The following is a 21,386-nucleotide window of genomic DNA, read 5'->3' as shown; positions in this document are numbered from 1 at the left end:
AAGTGACGTCAGCCATTCAAATACATATACTGAACACCCGTCATTACGAAATGTCTAACTATAATAAGGCTGCAACAAACCCGCTCATGTTTGGTATCAAACATGTTGGAATCATACCCCAACCCCCATTCCAGTATTGGAAGTATGATCCCATGTACTGAGGGGCTCCCTTGGGGTACTCCACTGTACTACTGGTAACAGTCTTTCAGGGTCTAACAGCAAGCTTGTGTTGCTGCTGACCACAAACACGATTCTGCCCTACTGCTGCTTAGCCAAGCTCAAGCAGGGGAAGGCAGAACAATAGGTTTTCTGTCACAGGGAGGTGTGACCACCTCCCAGACATGACTTAGTGTATGGGGCTGGGGTGGGGGCAATTGCCAGCGCCACCAGACTGCTTTAAAGGGAACATTTGGTGACCTCTTTACATACTCCAGTTTGAGCTAGTTCAGAGAGCCTTTGGCTCCCGCTATGGCGTGAAACTGGACGAAGGCTATGGGAGTATACTTCCCTCTATCCAGACCCTCCTCTTAGAGGGACCCCCTGAGTCATTCCAACCCTTTCCCAAAGGTACCTAAGGGCTTACTTGTGGGTGGTTCCTTAGATTTGTCATTGGACGAGACTCAAGCCTGAAACCACGTCACTCTTCGTCCGTCTGAACACTTGGACTTCACTTGGAACCGAGACTGCATCAAGGAAAACCCCTGCTGCTCCTTGTCTCGCTGTTCTTCAAGTCTTCTTCGTCATCTGGGTCTGTGCTTCTTCCAAGATCTTCAACAGACCTGTGGTCATCAAGGACACCCAAAGTAACCTCCCTTGGAGTGAAGGAGTCACTCCTCTGCATCTGAGGCACTGCAAAAAAAGCTGACTGGTCTGCTGCTCTTGACATCCCATAGACTTCGTAAGTCTCAGCAAAACAGGTGGTGGTTCTGCAACTCCCTCAAGGCCTGACCTGTCCTCTCTGCAAATTTGAGGCCCGTATCCCTTGTCTGAACTGCTGGGACTAAACCCTTGTGCACCACGTCGACTTGTCGTTGCCAAGGCTTGTTGGCTCTGCACTCCAGAGATCTTCGGGCTACAAGAAGCTCCAGCATCTCTTCCAGCCAAGTACAGCGTTCTCACCACATCGTCTGCACCGTGTGCCTTCCTTCTTGGTGAGCTACTCGAAGTCCTCTTTCGACTCCTGTGCCTTCGGCCTATGGGTCTTCCTGCCTGGTGTTCACCTTCTTCAATGGGCTTCCCTGCTTGCTAGGGGGCCTGCTCTGACTCTCCTGCTTGTGGTCTACACGTCAGTTGCGGCTACCACAGCTTGTTGGTCCTCCCACCGGACGCCAACGCCCTGGTCACCGACATCCGATGTGGGACTGTACGTGCACAGCTCCTGGTCTGCCTCAGCATCGCCTGGCCCTAACAGCTGCAGCGACAAGGTCACCGCCAACTCGTTCTTAGCCGTCCAACATCAGTGGGCGTTGCTCTTCCATGCCTTCTGGTCACTCCTGTGTGGCACAGACTCTGTCCCCTCTGCTTGCAGATGCTTCACTTCCAGAACCCACACTTGGATTTCAACAGTCTTTTCATCTTCTTTTTCAGAGGCACTTTTCTCCAAGTCTTCCGTTGTCGTCTACGGAGGTATATGATATCTCTTCACCCCTATGCACCTGGCTTCCCTGATGTAGGTAACCTGGTCTTCGAGGCATCCACAGGTGGGGTGGCTTTTCAACCTTCAGTCCAAGGGGAATTCTTCGGGGTCCACTAGGAAGGGTCCTTCTTCTGTAAAACCTCAACCGCAACTTCTCCTTTGAATTCCATTGGGCATTCAGCTGTGCTCCCACTCTGCACACAGCCTCATTGTGGTTCCTTGGTATTTGCCTAGGGTGGTTCCTTGTGTACCCGGCTCCTCTGCGTCTTCTAGTCCAAGTCCCGTCCTCTCCTGCAGTTCGCATTCCACTTTCTTAATATATGGTTTGTTCTCTCCCTGGAACCCACAGTATGTTGTGCTACTTCCGTATTGCAATTGTGTGTGTTTGTGTTGATGTCTACAGGTAGGAGATATATCAATGTGTTAGTGAGTGTTGTGTAATAAATAGAAGTATTTTTATATAAACACTGCCTAGGTTTTTTTAACCTACACTACATGATTAAACTGGTAGAAGAAGCTGCGTAATACTCCTTTAAGATAAGCCTGCTCCCCACAGCTACCACTTTGAGAGCTTTTTATGGTTATCAAAGACCACTAAAATCACCATAATGGTTGCCTGGATTAGTGTAAGGTGCATCACTTAAATTAGAGTGCACTATATACTAATCCAGCCTCCTACATTATTACAATGCTATATTTTTTAATTTTAACTATACAACAGAAAGTAGCAAAATGCATTACATAGCCATATTTGACAAACCTACATTTAGGTGGTAGGCCACTGCTTTTTTGGAAACCCAGCATACTACAGATTAATGATGATCATTCTGTGCCTTTTGACAAGATTGAGTGTTGAGAGTAAGCAACAGTATTATTCATAAAGTGTGAAATGCCAATACTTCTAATGTTATGGCTACCAGGACTCTGAATCTGACAGACCCCCTAGTACCAAATCCAATTTCTCATACCAATTTGTTCAACCTTATGCGCTGGCACCTCATACTGGTGCTGCATGAGGACGAACAGCCCAGGATCTCCCCATCCGGTTTCCGTTGCCTGGAGCTATCCTTCCTTCTGTATCTGACCCAGGCAGAATCTGTTTTCCTCTGTCAGTTAGGACCTAATGAAAGCTAATGCTTTGCCAGGAAAGAAATGTATGGCAAGTTATTTAAAGAAATACAGAATGCTGTCCTTCTGTTTCACTGAACTTGTCTCATAACTCAAGGTCTTCTATATCTCTTGAGCTAGTGAGGATGCAGGGTCTGTTAGCTGCAGTGGAACAGTTATTGTGCTTGTTTACTCTGGAATTAAATATACCCCTGATCCAGCCAGTTTCTCAAAGGACTTGGGCGAAAAATGTGACCTGTGCTATCTCCTTGAAGGACACTGTCAATCGCTTTAAACAAGCACTGGCAAAACCAATAGAGCAGGTAGCTTTCCCACTGTTTGTCTCTAACGTTTTGTTAAAAAAATGTAAAAAAACTTCTAGCGGAGATGCGTCTCCCAGTGCTAGCGGACGATGATAGAGACTCGATAGATAGGGATCTCACGAAAGAAGAAATAGTCGAAGCTATACAGGACTTGCAGGGGGGGGGGGGGGAGGCACTTTTCAAATGCACCGCCAACACGGTAGCCCCGTATCTCCTAGCCATGTTCAACAAGGCGAGGGACGGTGGGTTGCAGCCACTTGATCAGGGAACTGCGACGATAGTTGTGATCCCCAAAGCCGGTAAGCCGACGGACCGGCGTGGTTAGTATCGACCGATCTCGTTGCTAAACCTTGAAGTCAAAATTCTGGCTAAAGTTTTGGTCAATAGACTTCTGGTGCCCATTCTGACTCTGATCCACCCGGATCAGTCGGGCTTCATGCCTGGCCGAAGCACCAGACTCAACCTACGACGACTGTATGGGGTCATGCATCTGGTTAAAACCAATACGGGGTGGAGTCAGCCCTGCTGTCACTGGACGCTCGGATGGCGTTTGACAGCATAGAATGGAACTATCTATTCCAGGTCTTGAAGAGATTCGGCTTTGGACCACGGTTCAACTCATGGATTCAGTTGCTATATACCCAACCTATGACAAGGGTTTGTGTCAATGGCGCTGTGTCTCGATCCTTCACTCTGTGAAAGGGCACAAGACAGGGATGCCCTTTTCGCTGATTCGGTTTGCAATGGCACTCGAGCCTTTGGCTGCGTGGGTCGGAGGGGATCCGATTGCATCAGGCATACGGGGGGCGACCAGTGGGAGTAGAAGATATAATTGTATGCCGACGACATCCTCTTTTATAATCCAGATCTTCGGGTTGTTCCAGGGGTACTCTGGGTATCAGATTAACTGGGACAAGTCCCTTTTATATATGCTGTCAGATGGGTCACCGCCAGACCTGGGTGCTGACTCCAAATTCCAGACTAGGACTAGTTTTGAAATTCCTGGGCATTCTAATCTAAAAATCTGCGGCAGCGTTCATAACAGGGAATCTAAAGCTACAGCTGGATCGTTCGAAGAGAGAAGTTGCAAACTGGCGGAAACTACCAATCTCCCTGATGGGACGTGCGGTGCTCTTCAAGATGATGTCTCTACCTCAGATACTATATGTCCTACAAAATACCCCTTGTCAAGGACCAGATAAATTCTTCAGGGACACAGATAATGAGTTAAGAACGTTACAGTGGGAAGGGGAGGGGCAAGGATAGCACTAGCCAAAATGCAGATTGGGGTGTAGGAGGGGGGTTTGGCCATACCTGACTTCCAGAAGTACTACTGGGCCTCACAACTCATGGTAATTAATGATTGGGTCTTTGAAGACAGGAATGACCCGGCATATAGAGTGGATCACTGGACAATGGGGGCAGAATGTTATCTAGGAGTACTTTATAGACGGGGAAGACGGGACAGACTAGCCCCACATACCCACTAGTAGAAAAGGCTTGGATTAAGGCCAGCCATTTTCTGGGCTGGACGGTACGGCTGACGGACCACACTCCTTTATGGAATAGTGACATGCTCCGAGAAGTGGGCCGATTTTAGGGCTTCCCAAAATGGAAGCTAATTGACATTTTACGTTTGGGAGACGTAAGGCAGAGACAGTCAGTGTTGTTGTTTGCAGAGTTACAGACAGAATTTCAGTTGGTACTCACGGAGTACTATAAATATCTACAGTTGAAACATGCATTGAGTCATCATCGTAAAGATGGAGATCAGCTCCCGGAATACAGTCCATTAGAAGACACATTACTGTTGGACCCAATCCCGGAGATGGCGTTGTCCTATACATATAATAAAATCATGAACAACTCACCAGATCTACTAGGTAAGGTACGGGAGGCGTGGGAATCTGATGTGGGCCTATTAGAGGACGACGACTGGGGGGAAGAAGTGCAAAGTACCAGGGAGGTGGCGATTAGGACACGATTTAGACTAGTACAATTGCAAATATTACATAGATCCTATTGCACCAGTATCCTTATGTTTAGATTAGGCCGTGTTTCGTCTGAGGAGTGCCAGAGGGGGTGTACACAGAAGGGAACATTCTTTCATATCCTGTGGGATTGCCTGGTTATACAGACATTTTGGACAAAGGTGGTCCGCATCATGTCAGAGGTGCTGGAACAGGAAATACCTTTGGATGCTGTAGGAGAGTAGGGTCTGCTTTCCTATGGTCACCCCACTTTTTGCTTTTTGCTTCACTGGTTTTCGACTTAATATGGCTGTGGGCCTGCTTATCAGACCCACAGCCCAGCTGTTCTCTCTCTAAATTCCACACAATGTACTTTAGGTACATTACCAATTGGGAATTGGGTCACCTTATGAGCCCCTGTACAGTGTACTATAGGTACCCAGGGCATAGGTGCATTCAAGGACTACCAGGGGCTGCATCATGTATTATGCCACCCCTGGCTGGCCATCCAAACTGACACAACTGGCTGATCACTCGTGTATGAATGAGAAATGCTTGTAAGGATGTGGTACAAAGAGACAGCCTGTGTGCGGATGTGCACCATGAGAAAATTTACTATAAAATGTAAGAGTACATTTACATGTGTAGTTTTACTCCTGTGAAAATTTACCTTTATAAACTGGTGCATATGTGTTTTTCACATGCTTGGGATTGCTTTTATATTCATCTGTTATTTGGTAAAAACAGCTAAATAATAGTATAACTTAACGTGACAAATATTTTGCCTGCATACATATCATATGTTGCATTATATCCTTTTCTGTGCAAAAATGATTTGCTTTTTCCCGCCCTATCATTTGGGCAACTTTGTTTGTTCAACCACTGCTGCATTATTCTACAAGTCCTGCCTACTATATACTGACAGTGAAAGGTTTGTGTTTTCATTCCTCGAGACAGAACATAGCACCCAGCAAAGCATATGAACACATCACAGCTCAATACAATATCACAACTCAAGGGACACCACTACATCGCATCATAGCTCACTGCAACACATCAGAGCTCAAGGCAACTTGTAACATCATAAGGAACATCACACCACCACAGAGTAGCTCGTCACAGTATCAGGATGTACTGTTTCAGGCCCCATTCTGTTTTTATAACAATCACAATCATAGTAAGTATTGTACAACAAAACTCACTAGTAAATCAGCATATCAAGGTAATGCAAAGCAAAACTCAGAATCAATAGTAACATCAAAATATTATTATTCATTATCATTTAGTGCACAAAAGTATATACTTGGAACGCTTCCACACTACTAAAAACGTACTGAAACTGCTCGTCCCACTTGAAAGCTATTCACACAAAGGTTGACTGGTCACCATTCAGGTGATTATTGCTCTATTTGTGTGTAATCTGTTACTAATGTGGTCAAACCTCCGCCCAGTGTCAACATGTGCAAAGAATGACAACTGTATGAAATAATACTATCAGACAAGGTGCCACATAATTTGCCTTTTTTTGGCACATAGTTTAGTTAACCCAGCTGCATTATTTAGCCCTCCCCTGACGCATAATTCCAGTGCCCTTGAATATAGCCAATTAAGGTGGGAATACCCTGCACTATGTCCCAAAAAACCCTTGCCAGTTGTTACCTCCTAGTCCTTTCTTATGCACACTGTTGAAGGAAATCGTACACACGGTAATACAATTCATGTTCAATTTTCCTTCATAGTTTTATCCTGGATCAGTTCGCAGAGACAGCAGACGACAGGCTGTTCAAACAGAAATCACCAGCTGAGACAGCAGCATTTGGCATCAAACCCCCCTAGCTCCTTGGGCAATAACCCATTAAAGGGATCAATCAGAAAAGAAGCATCAGAAATCTTTCTCAGAATCTCTTTGACATAACCTCGATGTATGGTTTGATATTGCATCGGATGCTTGTTTTACAGAGACAGCCTTGCAGGTGGCAGGTTTTCTTCTGATTTATTTCATGTCTTGATGGATGGCCACCTGCCTTTGTGGACTAAGAGGTTATTGCGTTCATGAGGCGGTCATGTTTGATTGATCCATTCCAATGTGAGCCACACCAGGGTTTAAAAGTGGGTGGCGGCCTCCTTAGAACCATTTTCGACACCAACACATATGAGTGTTCCAAACTAATCACTGCTTTTTGCTCTTCTAGGTCTCAGTAAGAAAACAAAAGTGTTATTACGGAAATTTCCTACATGAAGGAGATTAGTGCCAGCGTGTGCAGTGTGCACTGACTGCCGGAAGCAAACAGGCTTCACTACTTGATTCACTTTCACATCACATGTCAGGGAAATAAACTTTCAGAGCCTCGTTGTGGGTACGTAATGAACAACATGGGGATTCACTCGAGCGGATAATGTGATGCAGCACCCCTGATGTGACAGGCGCACCAACCAACAGCTGTAGTTTCACTCCAGGAGAACACCTGAATTATGAATAAGTTAAGAAATGATTCCTCCGAGAGTAATTTCTAACTATTTACCTAGAAATACCGTGCTGTTCCATAGCTCTGCGCAGTTATTAGGGCAATTAAATGGAACCAGGGAGAGAGAGCTGGCTTTTCCCACTTAATAGGACTTTAATGACCTGCCAAAGGGCCTAACCACTGTAATTGTAGGAGAAATTGTGTATGGGGTAATAAGTAATGGAACATCTCACCTGTGGATTGCACTGGCAGTAACAGCCCCTGGCAAACACACCTGCACCAGAGTATTCTGGGACAAGCAAGGAAGGCAGGGAGCTCTCAGAGGCAGGTTACTTTTGATCTGTGCCTGGATTTTTAAAACAAATGTATTCACAGCAAAGGCACCAACTTTATGCAGTTATGGGTTTCATTTTTCATCCATGTTTAAAACTTAAGCAGGTTGATAACATTTTATACATTTGTTCTTTTCTTAGGGGGGGTGATTCTGAGGTACTGTGAATTTTATGTGGATGAATAACAACAAAACACTCTGGGCCAGATGTAGGTAATCCCAGTTTACCGATTCTTAAATACCGAATCATACTGATTAGGTATTTCAGAATCGGAAAACGGGATGTAGGTAAAAAAGAATAATAATAATAAATAAATAAATAAAATAAAAATCGGTAATAATTCCCAATCGGTATTTACCGAATCGGAAAATACCGAATCGGAAAATACATATTCAGTAAATCCCATTCAACCCTATGGTCTTGGAGGCCCATAGGGTTGAATGGGATTTACCGATTCAGTATTTTCCGATTCGGTAAATACCGAATCGGTAGAATACCGACTCTTATTTACCGATTCGGTACTATTTTGACTCCTACATCTCATTTTTCAAATACCGGTCGGTGTTACCGACCGGTATTTGGCTACCTACATCTGGCCCTTAATTTCTTGTAAAACAGCACGGAATGTGTTTTATGTGTGTTGTACATGTGCAATTTAGTGATGGCTTTTGGGCGCTTTTAATTTCCTAAACACACTACACATTGCTGCCGCTGTGCTGTCTCTTTGTTGACAGGATTCGGTATAACGGCAAGAAGGGACCAGCAATCGAAAATGTGGCTTAACGAAAAATAGATGCGAATGAGATTCATTCACTGAGCTGCTTCTCCCGTGCAGATGACGTGTCTGCGCCACCACTTCAATGTTATTCGTTCAGCCAGCCCATGAACCATGGCTGTAATTAGGCCTAAATGTCCTGATCATAAAACTCTTTCCTCCTCCGAGGTGAAAGGCAACCCAGTCTTGAGCGAACTTCTATTTGGCAACCAGCAATGAAAAAAACATAAATAAACATGACTTCATTTGGCAGAGGATTTCTATTAAAAAATCTGAGTGACAATCAATACAGTTTTAGCACCAGGAACAGAATATTTGCACATTCTATGCCACTGTAGAGGGTCTATTACAACCCAGTCCCTTTTGTAAATATGGAAAGAAGCTATCCTGTGTTAATGATTTTCAAAAAAGTTTTTGTTAAAGCCCTTGTGAAAATTCCAGTTGACAAGTTACAAATGGGTTCTCCTGACCTACCTGTGGCATATGGGTTTAATAACGATTCACTGCATGTGCCCACTGTGAAAGAAAAAACACTATGGAAGTTCTACTTGTTAATAATAAAAGGTTGAAACCAATAGGCACATTTAGACATCAACTAATCAGACAATTAGTGACATTACAAATCAGCTCTAATCTGCAACCGCCATCAGCTGGGATTTCCACCAACGGTGCTCTGTACATACAACCATATTATGACGCAGGAACTTATAAATAAATAGTCATCATATGTCTTTATGTTTGGAGTCTTACCTCTGGGGTCTCTGCATGGCCGACAGATAGAACAAACAGTAACACGAGTGCTCTTTTCATTGAACCCTAACTCGTGTGAAATGCTGTAATTTCCTTCTTAAATGGGCTGAGTGGGGTGTCTTTGAACGTTTCTTTATTTTTCTATTGATACCACACTTTCCAGAACTTTTAGTAAATGATTGCCAGAGGGACAGGAGCATGGGGCACTCATTCTTTACCCACGGGAGTGCTAAAAAAATCAGACAGGCTCTCCACTCTTCAGCCTTGTGAACATACTGCAGTAATTTGCTGGTGCTTCAGTGGGAAGACAGGCGTGACCTTGACATCCATGACTGCATGAATGGGGTGTTCAAAATTACAGTTTTTAAAGTGCAGGAAATTGTGATTTGAGGCCCAAATTATCTTGAGCGCAGCTAGTGATGGATAAATAGGGGTGGGGGAAGGTTTAAAATGCTATTTGCACGCACAGCCTGGGTGATCTATAGAGGCCAGAAGGGCTGGGATTGAACCAGTCTTGCGACAGCTTGACATGTGACTGGTAGAACGGCTGTCTTGTGGTGGATTTTAAATGTTTGTACAGTGAAGGATTGACTTCAAGAGGCCTCATTTCCTTAGAGCATCTAATGAAACTGTACCAATTATCTCTCACTACGGATTACAGACTCCGGTTTTAACAGAGTTCCCGTGAAATAATTGTGTATTGCTTATTTGAGGGAACAAAGAACAGAAGTGCAGAGGAAAACTGTAGAGACATCGTTAAAAGCGATAGATCAGCTCCAATGAGTTATCAAGATTAGTCGGAAAAGAAAATTGGAACTCTCTCGAGGGACCTGTAACAATGGAACTGGGGTTACCCAAGGTCAGCCAGTACAAGCACAGTAAGTGTGGAGTAAACTTTAGAACACAAGCTTCATTCATTCACGTTTTCCAGGATTCAGCTGTGAATATTTACACTCCTTGAGTAACTATAGCTGAATTCAGCACGCCAGTATCTGTAAACTTAAGTTACTACGCTATTTTGTTTACTCCTTACCACCGTGCCCTTATTAGTTTACTGGATTGGGAGCTGCACTAGTCACTGCTCCTCAGCTCTTGCCGGCCAGTTTGAAACACAGGGACCACCTGGAGCTCTAATAATGGCTCCAAACCACGGCCCTGCCATCAACAACAGCGCCGCAGGGAGCAGACAACTCGAGTCTGCAGTGGTCTTCAGAAGTCCTGACAGACTGAACAGACTCGATATTTCTGCTTCCCGCCTGCCAGCAGCCTGCCACACCCTTTCCCAACTCGTCACAGGGCAGCCCCCTGTGACGAGTTGGGAAAGGATGGGTGACCCTTCCCTCCACTCCCTGACTGACGTGAAGCCCCAGTGTTACGGGGTTTAACAATAAAACGCACGGGGATTAAGAATAGAACGCCCGGGGCTAATTTTGCATGCACAGCTTCAGGGGGTGGAGACTGGTCTTTTAGGCAATGTATTTGCCGAGCTGATGACCACACAACCCTCAGGGCTGTGGGATCCTCCGACCGGCAAATATATTCGGCTGTGGCCCTGCCCACAGGCATTGCCAGCACATTCAGGAAGCTTTCACTGACTGGCAAGCTGCAAGCAGTGTTTGTGCAATATCTTTTTATTTAAAACTAGAATAGTTAAGAGAATGGCTGACCAAAGGTGAAAGTAAAGGGGGTGGAGCCCCGACGCCCTTAGCCAGAAACCGCCACTGGAAGTGACCTCATAGGAGAGTAGGATGTGAACTTCTCCATACCTTCACAGAAGCAACATAAAACAAGCAAGACAGAGCGAGGGGAAGGCAAATGGAAACACTGCAGGTGCCCAGCTCCCCCGCCTTCCTCACCTCGCTCTGTGCTAAACAGTGACTCCTCAGGCCTCTGTAGCAGCTCTTGCAAGAGCAGATGGCAAAGCACTAATAACCCTTCCACACATTGCTCGGAGGCGGCAGTAGTGCTGCCATCGGTGTCCTTCTGTGGCCGGGCTCACCACTCACAGCTCACCTTGCGGCTCTCACAGCACTCTTCGCAGCACCCCTGACTACAATGCTCACAGCTCCAAATACGGTGAAAACAGGGCATGGACTTGGTCACTTAATAAACAAGACGCCGTGAGCGTGCATATGGGCTGTCCAGGCGCCCTCGCTCGTGAAAGTGAAAGCGTAAGGGAGCGCGAGAAGAGACGCGTGTGTTCACAGCCCATGTCTCCAAAAGTGCACGGTCACAGCCATTGTCTCCAATGTGCACCTCTCCTGTCCCACTTCGTTAAGCTACCCGGCAACCATAAGTCTCGCTTACGCAAGCGGCGCATTGCGCTGCATCGCTAGGCGAGACCTAAAAATGTGTTCTATTTCACTAAGGGTTGGACAAACGCTTGTTTCGATTAGAAAAAGCTGCCCTTTGCATATTTACATCAGGCAAACTAGAAAAGCATACTGTTTCTGAAGCTAGCGTTTTATATAGACATTGACATGAAATGGCTTTCGATGAAAATCAGTCCCATGTGCTCTGTGTTTTAACTCAGTCCTAATTGTGTTTCTTTCATGCATAGGGGAATAAGTGGGTTGAATTAACACCATCGCTGCTGCAGCAATTCCCCTCCTGTGCTGCATGATGCTTATTCCCATTGTTCATGACGAGCTCAGCTCGTCATCAGCTCAACCATGCCTCATGACGAGCTGAGGGTTAAGGATGACATTTTGCATTTGTTAAATTATTAAATCGGAAGGGGAGGCAAGCAATTAGTACAGCTAAAGCAGCCGAGAAACGCAATCTTACCTGTAAGCTCAAGCCCTCCTCCTTGCATGAATATTCCTTTATTGAGTAAGGTGATAACAAGGCTGGTTGCACATTTAAAGAGTCAACATTGCCTTCTAAACCGCTCTCCATTCTCTTCATAAAAGAATGTAATTCCTGTTGTAATAATCCCAGTTGTACAAAAATTATGTTGCTCATATTGGAGTTGTTGGTCCTTTCATCATCAACTTTATCAGTCAATAAAAGGTCTTCATATTCGTTATCTATGCAAAGTTTAATATCATTTTGCTCACAAATTAATACTTCAATAGTGTTATTAACTAGAGTTGCTTGATCTCGGACACGGAGGAGATGTTCGAAGTCTTTTGTTTTAAATAAATTGGATGGACTGGTGTGACTAATATCTTGACACTTTATGGTCCTACTTCTGCTCGTCTTCTCCCGACACCCTTCTGTCCCGTTTTTGCCAGCTGCAGGCACTTTCCTACAAACTGGCGTTGGAATACACTGTGCTGAATCTCCAGCCTCATCACTGGTCTCCAGCACTGGTCGTGTTGCTTGGCAGGATGCCAAATCATAGCTTTGGAGGTTAGTAAGCAGGACACGATTCTCGTACTGAAGTTTCCTTACTTTACCACTGAGCTCATTAATTTGAATCTTAGCTGTATAAAGTTCCTCCTGAGAAAGCTCACTGATCACAGAGCAGCTATCCTCCGAAATTGTTATGTCCTGGTCATGTTCTGATTTGTATTTGTTCAACTCATTCATAAGTAGTTTGTTCTGGTCCTCCGACTCCATGAGCGACCTCCTCAGGACTTCTGCTTCTTCTTCGACAAACTGAAGATGCTTCCCCAATTCCAAATATTTCTCTCCAGACTCTCCATAGTTGGTGCATGAAAAGCTCAATAGAACATCTGGACCAATGAGGTCTTTGTCTCCCTGTCCCTTCATGTCATCCATCTCAGCCCTTAGACCCCTATTTTCAACTTCAAGTTCCACTATCCTCCGACTTAAGATGTTTGCTTCTTCTTCTACCAGTTTTAGGTGGACCTTTAATTCTGCCTCACGTGAGTGTGGAGAGTCCGCCAGCTCCTCAGCAGATAGTGTGCTGTCCAAGTCCCCATACAGTGAGTTATACTTCGATAACTCTTCCCTCATGCGGTCAGCATCTTTTGCCAGCTTGGTTAGTTTCCTGCACATAAGAGTGGATTCTTCTTTTGCAAACCAGAGCTGGCATTTCAAATCAGCACTGTCCTCCTAAAGATTAAAAAGACAGAGGTTCAGCAGATTAGCACTTATTTTAGAATACATTTAAAAAAACATTGAGAGAGGGAATTTCTTCCACCTCTCCAGGCCAAAATATACCATGCAAGAGGCAAGAATATACAATACTTACATCTAATTTAGTCAAAGTGGTGCTTCCGGCATGAAATACAATACACAAAAAGTCTACAATATAAACTACTGGTGTACATTTCAGATTACCAAGAAAATGTTCCAGCCCACCAATGCACAGCTCAGCACCATCTCCCTAGCTCACAGAGAGAGCACTTTCCAAGTCAACCAATTGAGACCCTGAGATAGGAGGACTGGGCCTGGCTGACATGGAGCTCTAGCACTTAGCTTCCCAGTTAAAATATGCAGCCAAGAAATGGAATCAGAGGAACACAACTCTGATAAATCTCTACCCAGGCAGAATCATTTACAGATGTATTAATGAGTGGAGCCATCATTCTGTCACATTAGTCATATGTTGTGAGGCAAATGGGTCCCCTTGCCCAGGTCTCTCGATTGTGTGTACTTCAACTATTCAAACACATTAGCCGAGATATGTTGCTCACCAGCTGGAGCAAGGGTGCCTGTCTTACGCTTGCAGATCTTTATCCATTAGAAGTCTTTAATTCCTTTTTTTTTAAAGCACAGCAGGAGTTTCTGGTTGGGCCTGCAATATGCTAAGTTGGCTAGGTCAGAAAGGAAAATCTGGACAGATTTCCAGAATGTATCATTCCTTCTGTATACCAGAGTTAATACCGCAGATGGAACAAAGACGCAGACATGTTTCCGAATTGTATAGGGCTTTGAAAGCAGATTAAAAACAAGCATTGGCAAAGGCAATAGGTTTCATCTATGGGGGAGCGATTGGCTCCAATCGGGCAAAGGTGGCCAACAATCACTGGGACATTTAAAAATGTGTATGAAGTGGCCAGTGCAGAAGCAACATGGAGGGGAAGAAGAGAAATCTACAGGTTGGTGGGAAGGGAATAAGCCACATGAGGGAAAAAGCAACACAATGGGGTGGGGTGGGTAGGAGAATGGACAAAATAGGGTGCTTAGCATAAGTGGTGCAACATCATTAGTCACATGCACAACCAGTACCAGTATCTACTTTACTTTTATTCAACTAAAACACGTTATCAATTAAAAACTCAAAGTATACCTAGGCCAACAATGCATTAGATCATGTATCATGTACAGCTTATCAACAGTCGTTGATGCCGCTGCAGTGATCAGTACTTTGTGGGTTACTTCTGAATTATCGATTCAGATAAACTAAACAAATACATTAGGAACATCTGATTCAGAATAGTTGATTAAAAAAAAAATCTTTCATCCCCATTTATAATTTTTTATTAAAGAAAGCTACCTATGTTCACTGCCACATAGAGGGACAAAATAAAGAGTGTTTTAAAACTGAAGGACAACTTAAAACTAAGGGCGGAAAAGCCCTAAGAAACATGAAAAATCACAAGTGACAAACGAGTCCTGCAAATGGACTTCCCCTGCTGAGCGCTTGAAAGAAACTGTGCAAAGAAAACAGTTTTGAAAAGTGAACCGATAGGCAAGAGTCCTTCCATCCAATGTGATGGACATCAATTATGGCTGAGCTTACTTACCTGATAAAAGGCAGAATCTGACTGCTCTGGAGCAGGCCAGTTCAATGCGCATTTTTGCAGAAAATATAACACAATCCCGTGTGGTTTGGAGGACGGAGAATTGTCCGCGGAATGTGAATCCCCCGACATTCAGCCTGTAGCACGAATTGTTGAGTGGTCGTTTTCCGTCCATTTACCAAAGAAAGTGCAAGGATGGAGAGGGGGAACAGGGTACAGCAGTAGAGAGAGGTGATGGGTGGAATGAGAAAGTTGCAGTAGGGTTAAAAAAAAAAAGTAAAGCCACCAAATGGTAAGCCCTTTTTGTAAACAATAGGGTCTAGCAAGCGAGAGTGCATGGCTCATGCAGGCTCAACCTTAAAAATCTTCTATGTATTGTTCTGCTTAGCCCCAACTGCCTGATCTTTATGCTTAGTTAATCTATTATATTTTGTCTTGCCAGTAAATTAATATTTACAGCCATCTGCACCTAAGTGCTCGCCCTGTAACAAGGTAAAGAAGTCACATGGAAATATTAATTTGCCCAAGATCAATCACTGCAGTAATCAATCAATCAAACACACTTTATTCAGTTTCTGCATAAAACCAAAAAAGTATTCTAAAACCATACATAGTATAAAATGTGAACTCATACAATGTATTTGTACAAGAATCACATAAATAACAGCCTCACCTAAAAATGTCATGCAATACATACAAATCATATTGTAAAAAGCATATCCAGTAAACCATTGGAAATAAAGAGCAGAAAGGAGAATGAACACAAGATCGCTAGCTAAACTGTGTGTGTGTGTGTGTCACCCGGATATCTATTAGGGGACTATACTGCAGTAATCGGAGGACGGTGAAGCTGGAACTAAAGTTCAAGTGTCTTGGCGTTCTAATTGACAACTAGACCACCTCTACTTCCAGGGAGGCCATGTGAAATGTAGTGTGGAGCCAGCAGACTCCGGGCTTCCCCTGTGAGCCATGATTACAAAGATTTAAGGGTCAAGAAAACACTCCCTTGCCTCTCCTGTGCAACGTTAGCGTAGCCGTGACCCCAACCCTTATGTGAATGACAGAACCCAGCAAATTAATGCGGTTTGGGAGAAGTGTTTAGTGAAGATTACAAGCCACAGTCAGTGTGGTGAGTGACACAGGCCCAGACAAGTCTTTCACAAAAAGCCCTTTCTCAGCTATGGCAATATTCGAAGGACATGATTAGGATATGTTGTGCACTACTTGTGTGTACAGAATAGCTAAACTGTGACAATGATTGTCATGTGCGTGCTGCACTGAATAGTATGCGGGCCGGCATCGTAATCTGAATACCAACTGAATATGGCCAAGTGCTCAAGGTCACTTGGGCTCTGTATGCACAGCGTGTGAATATATGAAATACAAGAATATAATCTTCAAACTATTGATTCTTATACAGAAATCTAATTAGTTATTTATTCAAAATATTCTAGAAATTAACATTTCGCTCCTTGTTGTTATTGCAACCGTACATAGATTTCAAGCAAATAATGATGAAAACGAATACAAGAGTATAAACATGATCAAGGTATTGATGCCCAATACATTTTGGGACAACGTCCATTCTTCAGGGGCCGATCTAAACAAAAAATAAATAGTTGTACAGGAAAGGTATATTCACAATTCGAATTCGAACTGATACGCAGTGAAAACAATGGTAATGACTGAAGGAAAAGTTACTTACCTTTGGTAATGCCATATCAGGTAGAGGGGAAACAGCCTTACTAACGAAGCCTTTACAACGAATGAACTGAAAAACGAATTCCAAACAACGACCTTTCGATGAACCACTACATCAGTGGTTCCCAAACTTTTTTGACCTGTGGCTCCCTTGACCTAACCGGCAGTTGGCCGTGGCTCCCCACCTTTTTTTTACCGGTGGGTGGGTGGGGGGTATGTACTTCCTGTTGTCTTTCTTAACTACATGGATGCTGTGGATGCTCATCTCCCTGTGCTGAAGAGATCGAAAACCAATGGGTTCATGACGAGCTCAGCTCGTCATGAGTGCAGCTCAACTGTGCCTCATGATGAGCTGAGCTCGTCATTAGAGTCGAAGGGGTTAAAGTAATTGGGACGCAATGAAGGTATTATAATGGTTGGAATGCTTGAATTATTAATCTCATCTTTCACTTCACTCATCTATCCATCCTTTTGTTATGTTATGTTATGTTATAGGGTGTCTTATAGAGCACGCGGCTACTCGGGTAGAGTGTCCCAGCGCTATGTAGATCTGTAGAGGAGACCGGAAAACACAGACGGACTAAAGTCCAAAAAGCCAGGTCTTCAGACCCTTCCTAAAGGACAGCAGATTGTCTAATTTCCTAAGAGAGAGGGGAAGGTTTTGTCCATCTACCCCTTTCACTCACTCATCAATCCTTACATCCACCCTATCACTCATCCATCCATTCACCATTTCACTTATCAATTCATCCAGCCACCCATTCACTTGCCCATCATCTACCCTTTCATTCATCCATCCATCCATCCTTTCACACACCCATCCACCAACTTACTCGCCCATCAGCTGCCCTTTCACTCATCCATCCATCCTTTCACACACCCATCCACCCTTTTACCCATCCATACATCTATTTACCTTTTCTCTCATCCATACTTCCACTCATTCACTCACTCATCCATCCATCCATCCTTTCTTTCATTATCCATTACCACCTTTCATTCTTCCATTCATCCTTTCAGTAATCCATCCAGCCATTCAGACATTCCTTCACTTATTTACTCCCCCACCTTTTCACATTATGAGCTGAGCCATTGTCTGCAGAGTTGCAGGCAGAAGAGGATCATCATGAATAAACTACAGCAAGGGGTGGGGTGGTGGAGAGTTCACTATGCCCCTGCACATAGGTAGACTGAAAACGCACAAGTCAGGAGTCACACATGATGCACAGTGCCAGGATGTGAGGTGACTGTAACATGGTTTTGTTTCCAGGGCTTTAAGTGGTGTAAAAAAACTGGGGGGTCTCTTCAAAGGGGGTGTTGGATGTAATTAAGAGCGTAGTTTAAAACACGAGGGTAAAAATCTGTTCTTAGCATAGTGTTGCGCCCGACTGGTATTATGTTATTTCTGTCATTGCATCCAGATACATAATACAGCAAGAACCATTACACCAGCAACAAGCCAGGACTATTGGCTTTGTCAATGGTTGCTAGTTCCTTAAAATAAAAAAGCAGCAATCATGGCTTTGTTGAATCTAATATTGAAAATACTTCAGTTCTAAAATGACGAGACAGAGAAAGAACGATAACCCGTTCTTTTTAACTTGTTTTACAGGCTTCTTTAAATGAAGTGTTCTCTAACATTGCAGCTTGGGCGTTTTACTTTTCATTATCTAATAGAATGCACTTCTGTACACAGAGGCAGGAGGAGGCCGCCACATGCTTTCAAACCCCAGACTGCCCTATTGACATTCTGTATGTGACAATCAGCGGCATACTGAATGACAATGGGCGGGAGGGGCTGCTCTTGTGCTCCGAGGAGGAGTGCGAGGATGAGGCCTCTCACAGGGGAGCAGCGCTGCTCCCTGTGAATGATGGCCAAAATTACAGACAAAATAAGTGGATAGTTGGTCACCCTAGACTGTGCACAGCTCCCCTGGCACCTCATTACGGCGCACAGGGGTGCCGCGGAGCAAACACTTTGGGAACCACTGCACTACATCATTAACCACGACTTACACGAACAACGACTGTCAACTCTATGCAACATCCAGTGCTACCCAGTGGAGCGTGAACCTCTCAGGGCCTTACTGGACATTCACAGGGTGCGGGACAGTCCAACTGGGGACAGGATATTGTAGACCTTCACCCATTTTGTTAGCGTGAATAGGGTGCCAACGAGAAACATTTTTTTTTTTACCACAGTGTAGTGTGAGTTATGTCCAAGCTTGAACAGGCACTTTCTTTCTCGCACTCCGGCCACACACGCAATTTTAACACCATTTTCAGGAATGGTGAGCATTATAGGCCTTCTTTAATACACCATACCACAGAAGATGTTTATTTTATAGCATATTTAATTTGAAACAGTGTGAATTACATCCAGAATCAGACAGTTCGTTTTCTTTAACATGTTCTTGCCTTATCACTTTGCACACATTCTGCCCCACCATGAGCTGAATTTTCAAAGTTTATTTTCACGGGACTCTATCTAGTTCCAGAGAAATCACATTGACTTTGCTTATAGTTGCCGCACATCCAGCATCTTCTTTGACCAGCAGGGGGTGGACTTGCATTGCAAACCAGTGTTGGTATTTAACAAGAACACAGTACCTTTAAGCGTTTATTAATGTCTTATTGTAATTCGCCCGTCTCTGTAAAAAATTAATATCTAATTGATAATTTGTTACTTTAAAGATTATTAAATTAAAATTACTTATTATAAAAATCATGTTTAATTTAATTACATGTTTTTCCGTGTTTCAAACATGCGTGTTTTTTAAGAACCCAGTGGTATATTCAGGGAATGAGCATATTGAATAATATTCGCAGTTTAGGAAGTAGTTGTTAAGAATGTATTGGTTTGGCTTTGTTCGTGGTTTGGAATTCTTGGTTCAGGAATTCGTTGTTAAAGTAGTAGTTGTTAAATCATATAACCCAGGTAGAGACATGATCTAGCAGCAGATTTCTTACCTTTGAACTTCCAGGCGTCAGGTTGGATCCGGATGATTTTTCTTGCAGTACCACTGCGTGCCAGTAGGTGGTGTCGGTCGACTCCATGTAACGTGTTTGTCATCTTCGTGACGTCTGCTTCGTCAATATAACAGCCACTCCACGAGCTGACGTCAGTTCTTTTCTTTCCATGCCAGCAAACACAGATCTGTTGAAGAGGGCTACCCCCTGTCATTTTTTGACAGACTTTTTTGATCTTTTGTCGACTCCTTTCAGAGTCTAGGATGTCCAGTAAAGCCACCTCGGGGGTCAATCCATGCAGCGGCTGTCACCATGCCGTGTGTATCAGGGACCCCAATTGGTGTGTCTCTGGTGCCTGGTTTGCGACCATGACACGAAGTCGATGCCCTGATTGTCGGGCCATGGCGCTGAGGGCTTTGAGGGAGCGGTCCCTGAAGCTAATTGGGGCCCGGGGTCTGGCACCACAGCGGTCGCCTCATTGGTCTTGATCCCAGTCCAGGTCTCAGTTGAGAGGAAGGTCTGAGAACCGCTCCAATGAATCGAAGACCTCTTAGTCGAAGTCAAAGTCAGGTAAGAGGCACCATAAAAAATACAAGAAGTCGACGCATGCTTCGACTTTGCCCTGCCCTTCTCGTTATGTGGCAGAGGAACCTCCGTGTTTAAGGCCCCACGGAGCCCTGCGCCATGGCCTCTAACTGGTCCTGTTTCCAGGTCCGGACTGGCACCAGTCACACCTCTGCAGCGGCCTTCCCCTGCACCGCTTCCACTGCGGAGGCCCTCGGTGTCAACGGCACCCACTGGTGGCGCCTCCCCACTCCTCATTCCCAACTACAAGGAGCCGGTGAGTGCCATACTGCTCCATACCATTCAAACTACTGCTCTATTTTGAAGGGTTAGGCCTGGAGCAGGATCCCATAGAAATCCTGCAACCACAAGACATGGATTGGTATGAAGAACTGGATGATGCCAGTGGTCTGGACACCTCCTTGGATTCTGGCAAGCTGTCGCCACCTAACCTAGCAACGGAGGAGGGGGCATCAATTTTCATGGTGGTGCTTGGGATGCGGAGATCTTGGAGAATTTTCATATGATGCTAAAAGAAAAAAGATACGTATGCGGGAAAAATCTGCGGACTCCGCTCCTAAATATTCTACAATATAGACGCATGAAGCATCCTAATGTGTGTCAAAAGAAAAACAGAAGCAACCTTCAAATACATAAAAGTACACTCTAACTCGAATAAACATTCTGTGTAGACACAACTGGGTGTGTAATCCCAACCTAAGACCATCGAAACTGCAGGATATGTAGATAAAAAAAAATCTTCTGTGAAACCAAACAAATGGATTACTAAACGTGTGTGCCCATGAAAAATAAAAATAAAAAGATTTTGTACTGAATTATAAAAACAGTCCTTTCATTTGTCAGATCCTAATTATTAAATTATAATGGTTGTGTAACAACTGCCCCTGAGAACTGTGACTATGTAACAAACGTGATAATAAAAATACATTTATCTATTTACTTGTATAAGTATTCACTGTATGGAGTGTCTAGTGCGGATTGGTTAATGAGTCTACTATTGTAAGTGTTAACTGTACGTTTGAATGTGCTGCATGTCAATTAAATATAAAAGCTCATGTCGATTTTATCGTTCAGACCTTTTGGAGACATAGTATCAAACAGTTTGATCCAATATA

The 21,386-nt window shown here is 44.1% G+C and overlaps 1 protein-coding gene across 1 annotated transcript in view; it reads right to left on the bottom strand.

Annotated features, from left to right (window-relative positions):
* Positions 1-21,386, bottom strand: part of MTCL2 (microtubule crosslinking factor 2) — a 579,413-nt gene that overhangs the window by 366,500 nt on the left and 191,527 nt on the right. The window contains exon 5 of the mRNA XM_086932389.1: positions 12,146-13,381. Coding sequence (XP_086788515.1) covers positions 12,146-13,381 — 1,236 coding nt within the window. The remainder of the gene's footprint in view (positions 1-12,145; positions 13,382-21,386) is intronic.

Source organism: Lissotriton vulgaris, chromosome 7 (genome assembly GCF_964263255.1).
Source record: "Lissotriton vulgaris chromosome 7, aLisVul1.2, whole genome shotgun sequence".
NCBI classification, from domain to species: Eukaryota; Metazoa; Chordata; class Amphibia; order Caudata; family Salamandridae; genus Lissotriton; species Lissotriton vulgaris.
The sequence above is the reverse complement of the archived record's forward strand: the minus strand, read 5'-3'. Positions and strand labels throughout refer to the sequence as shown.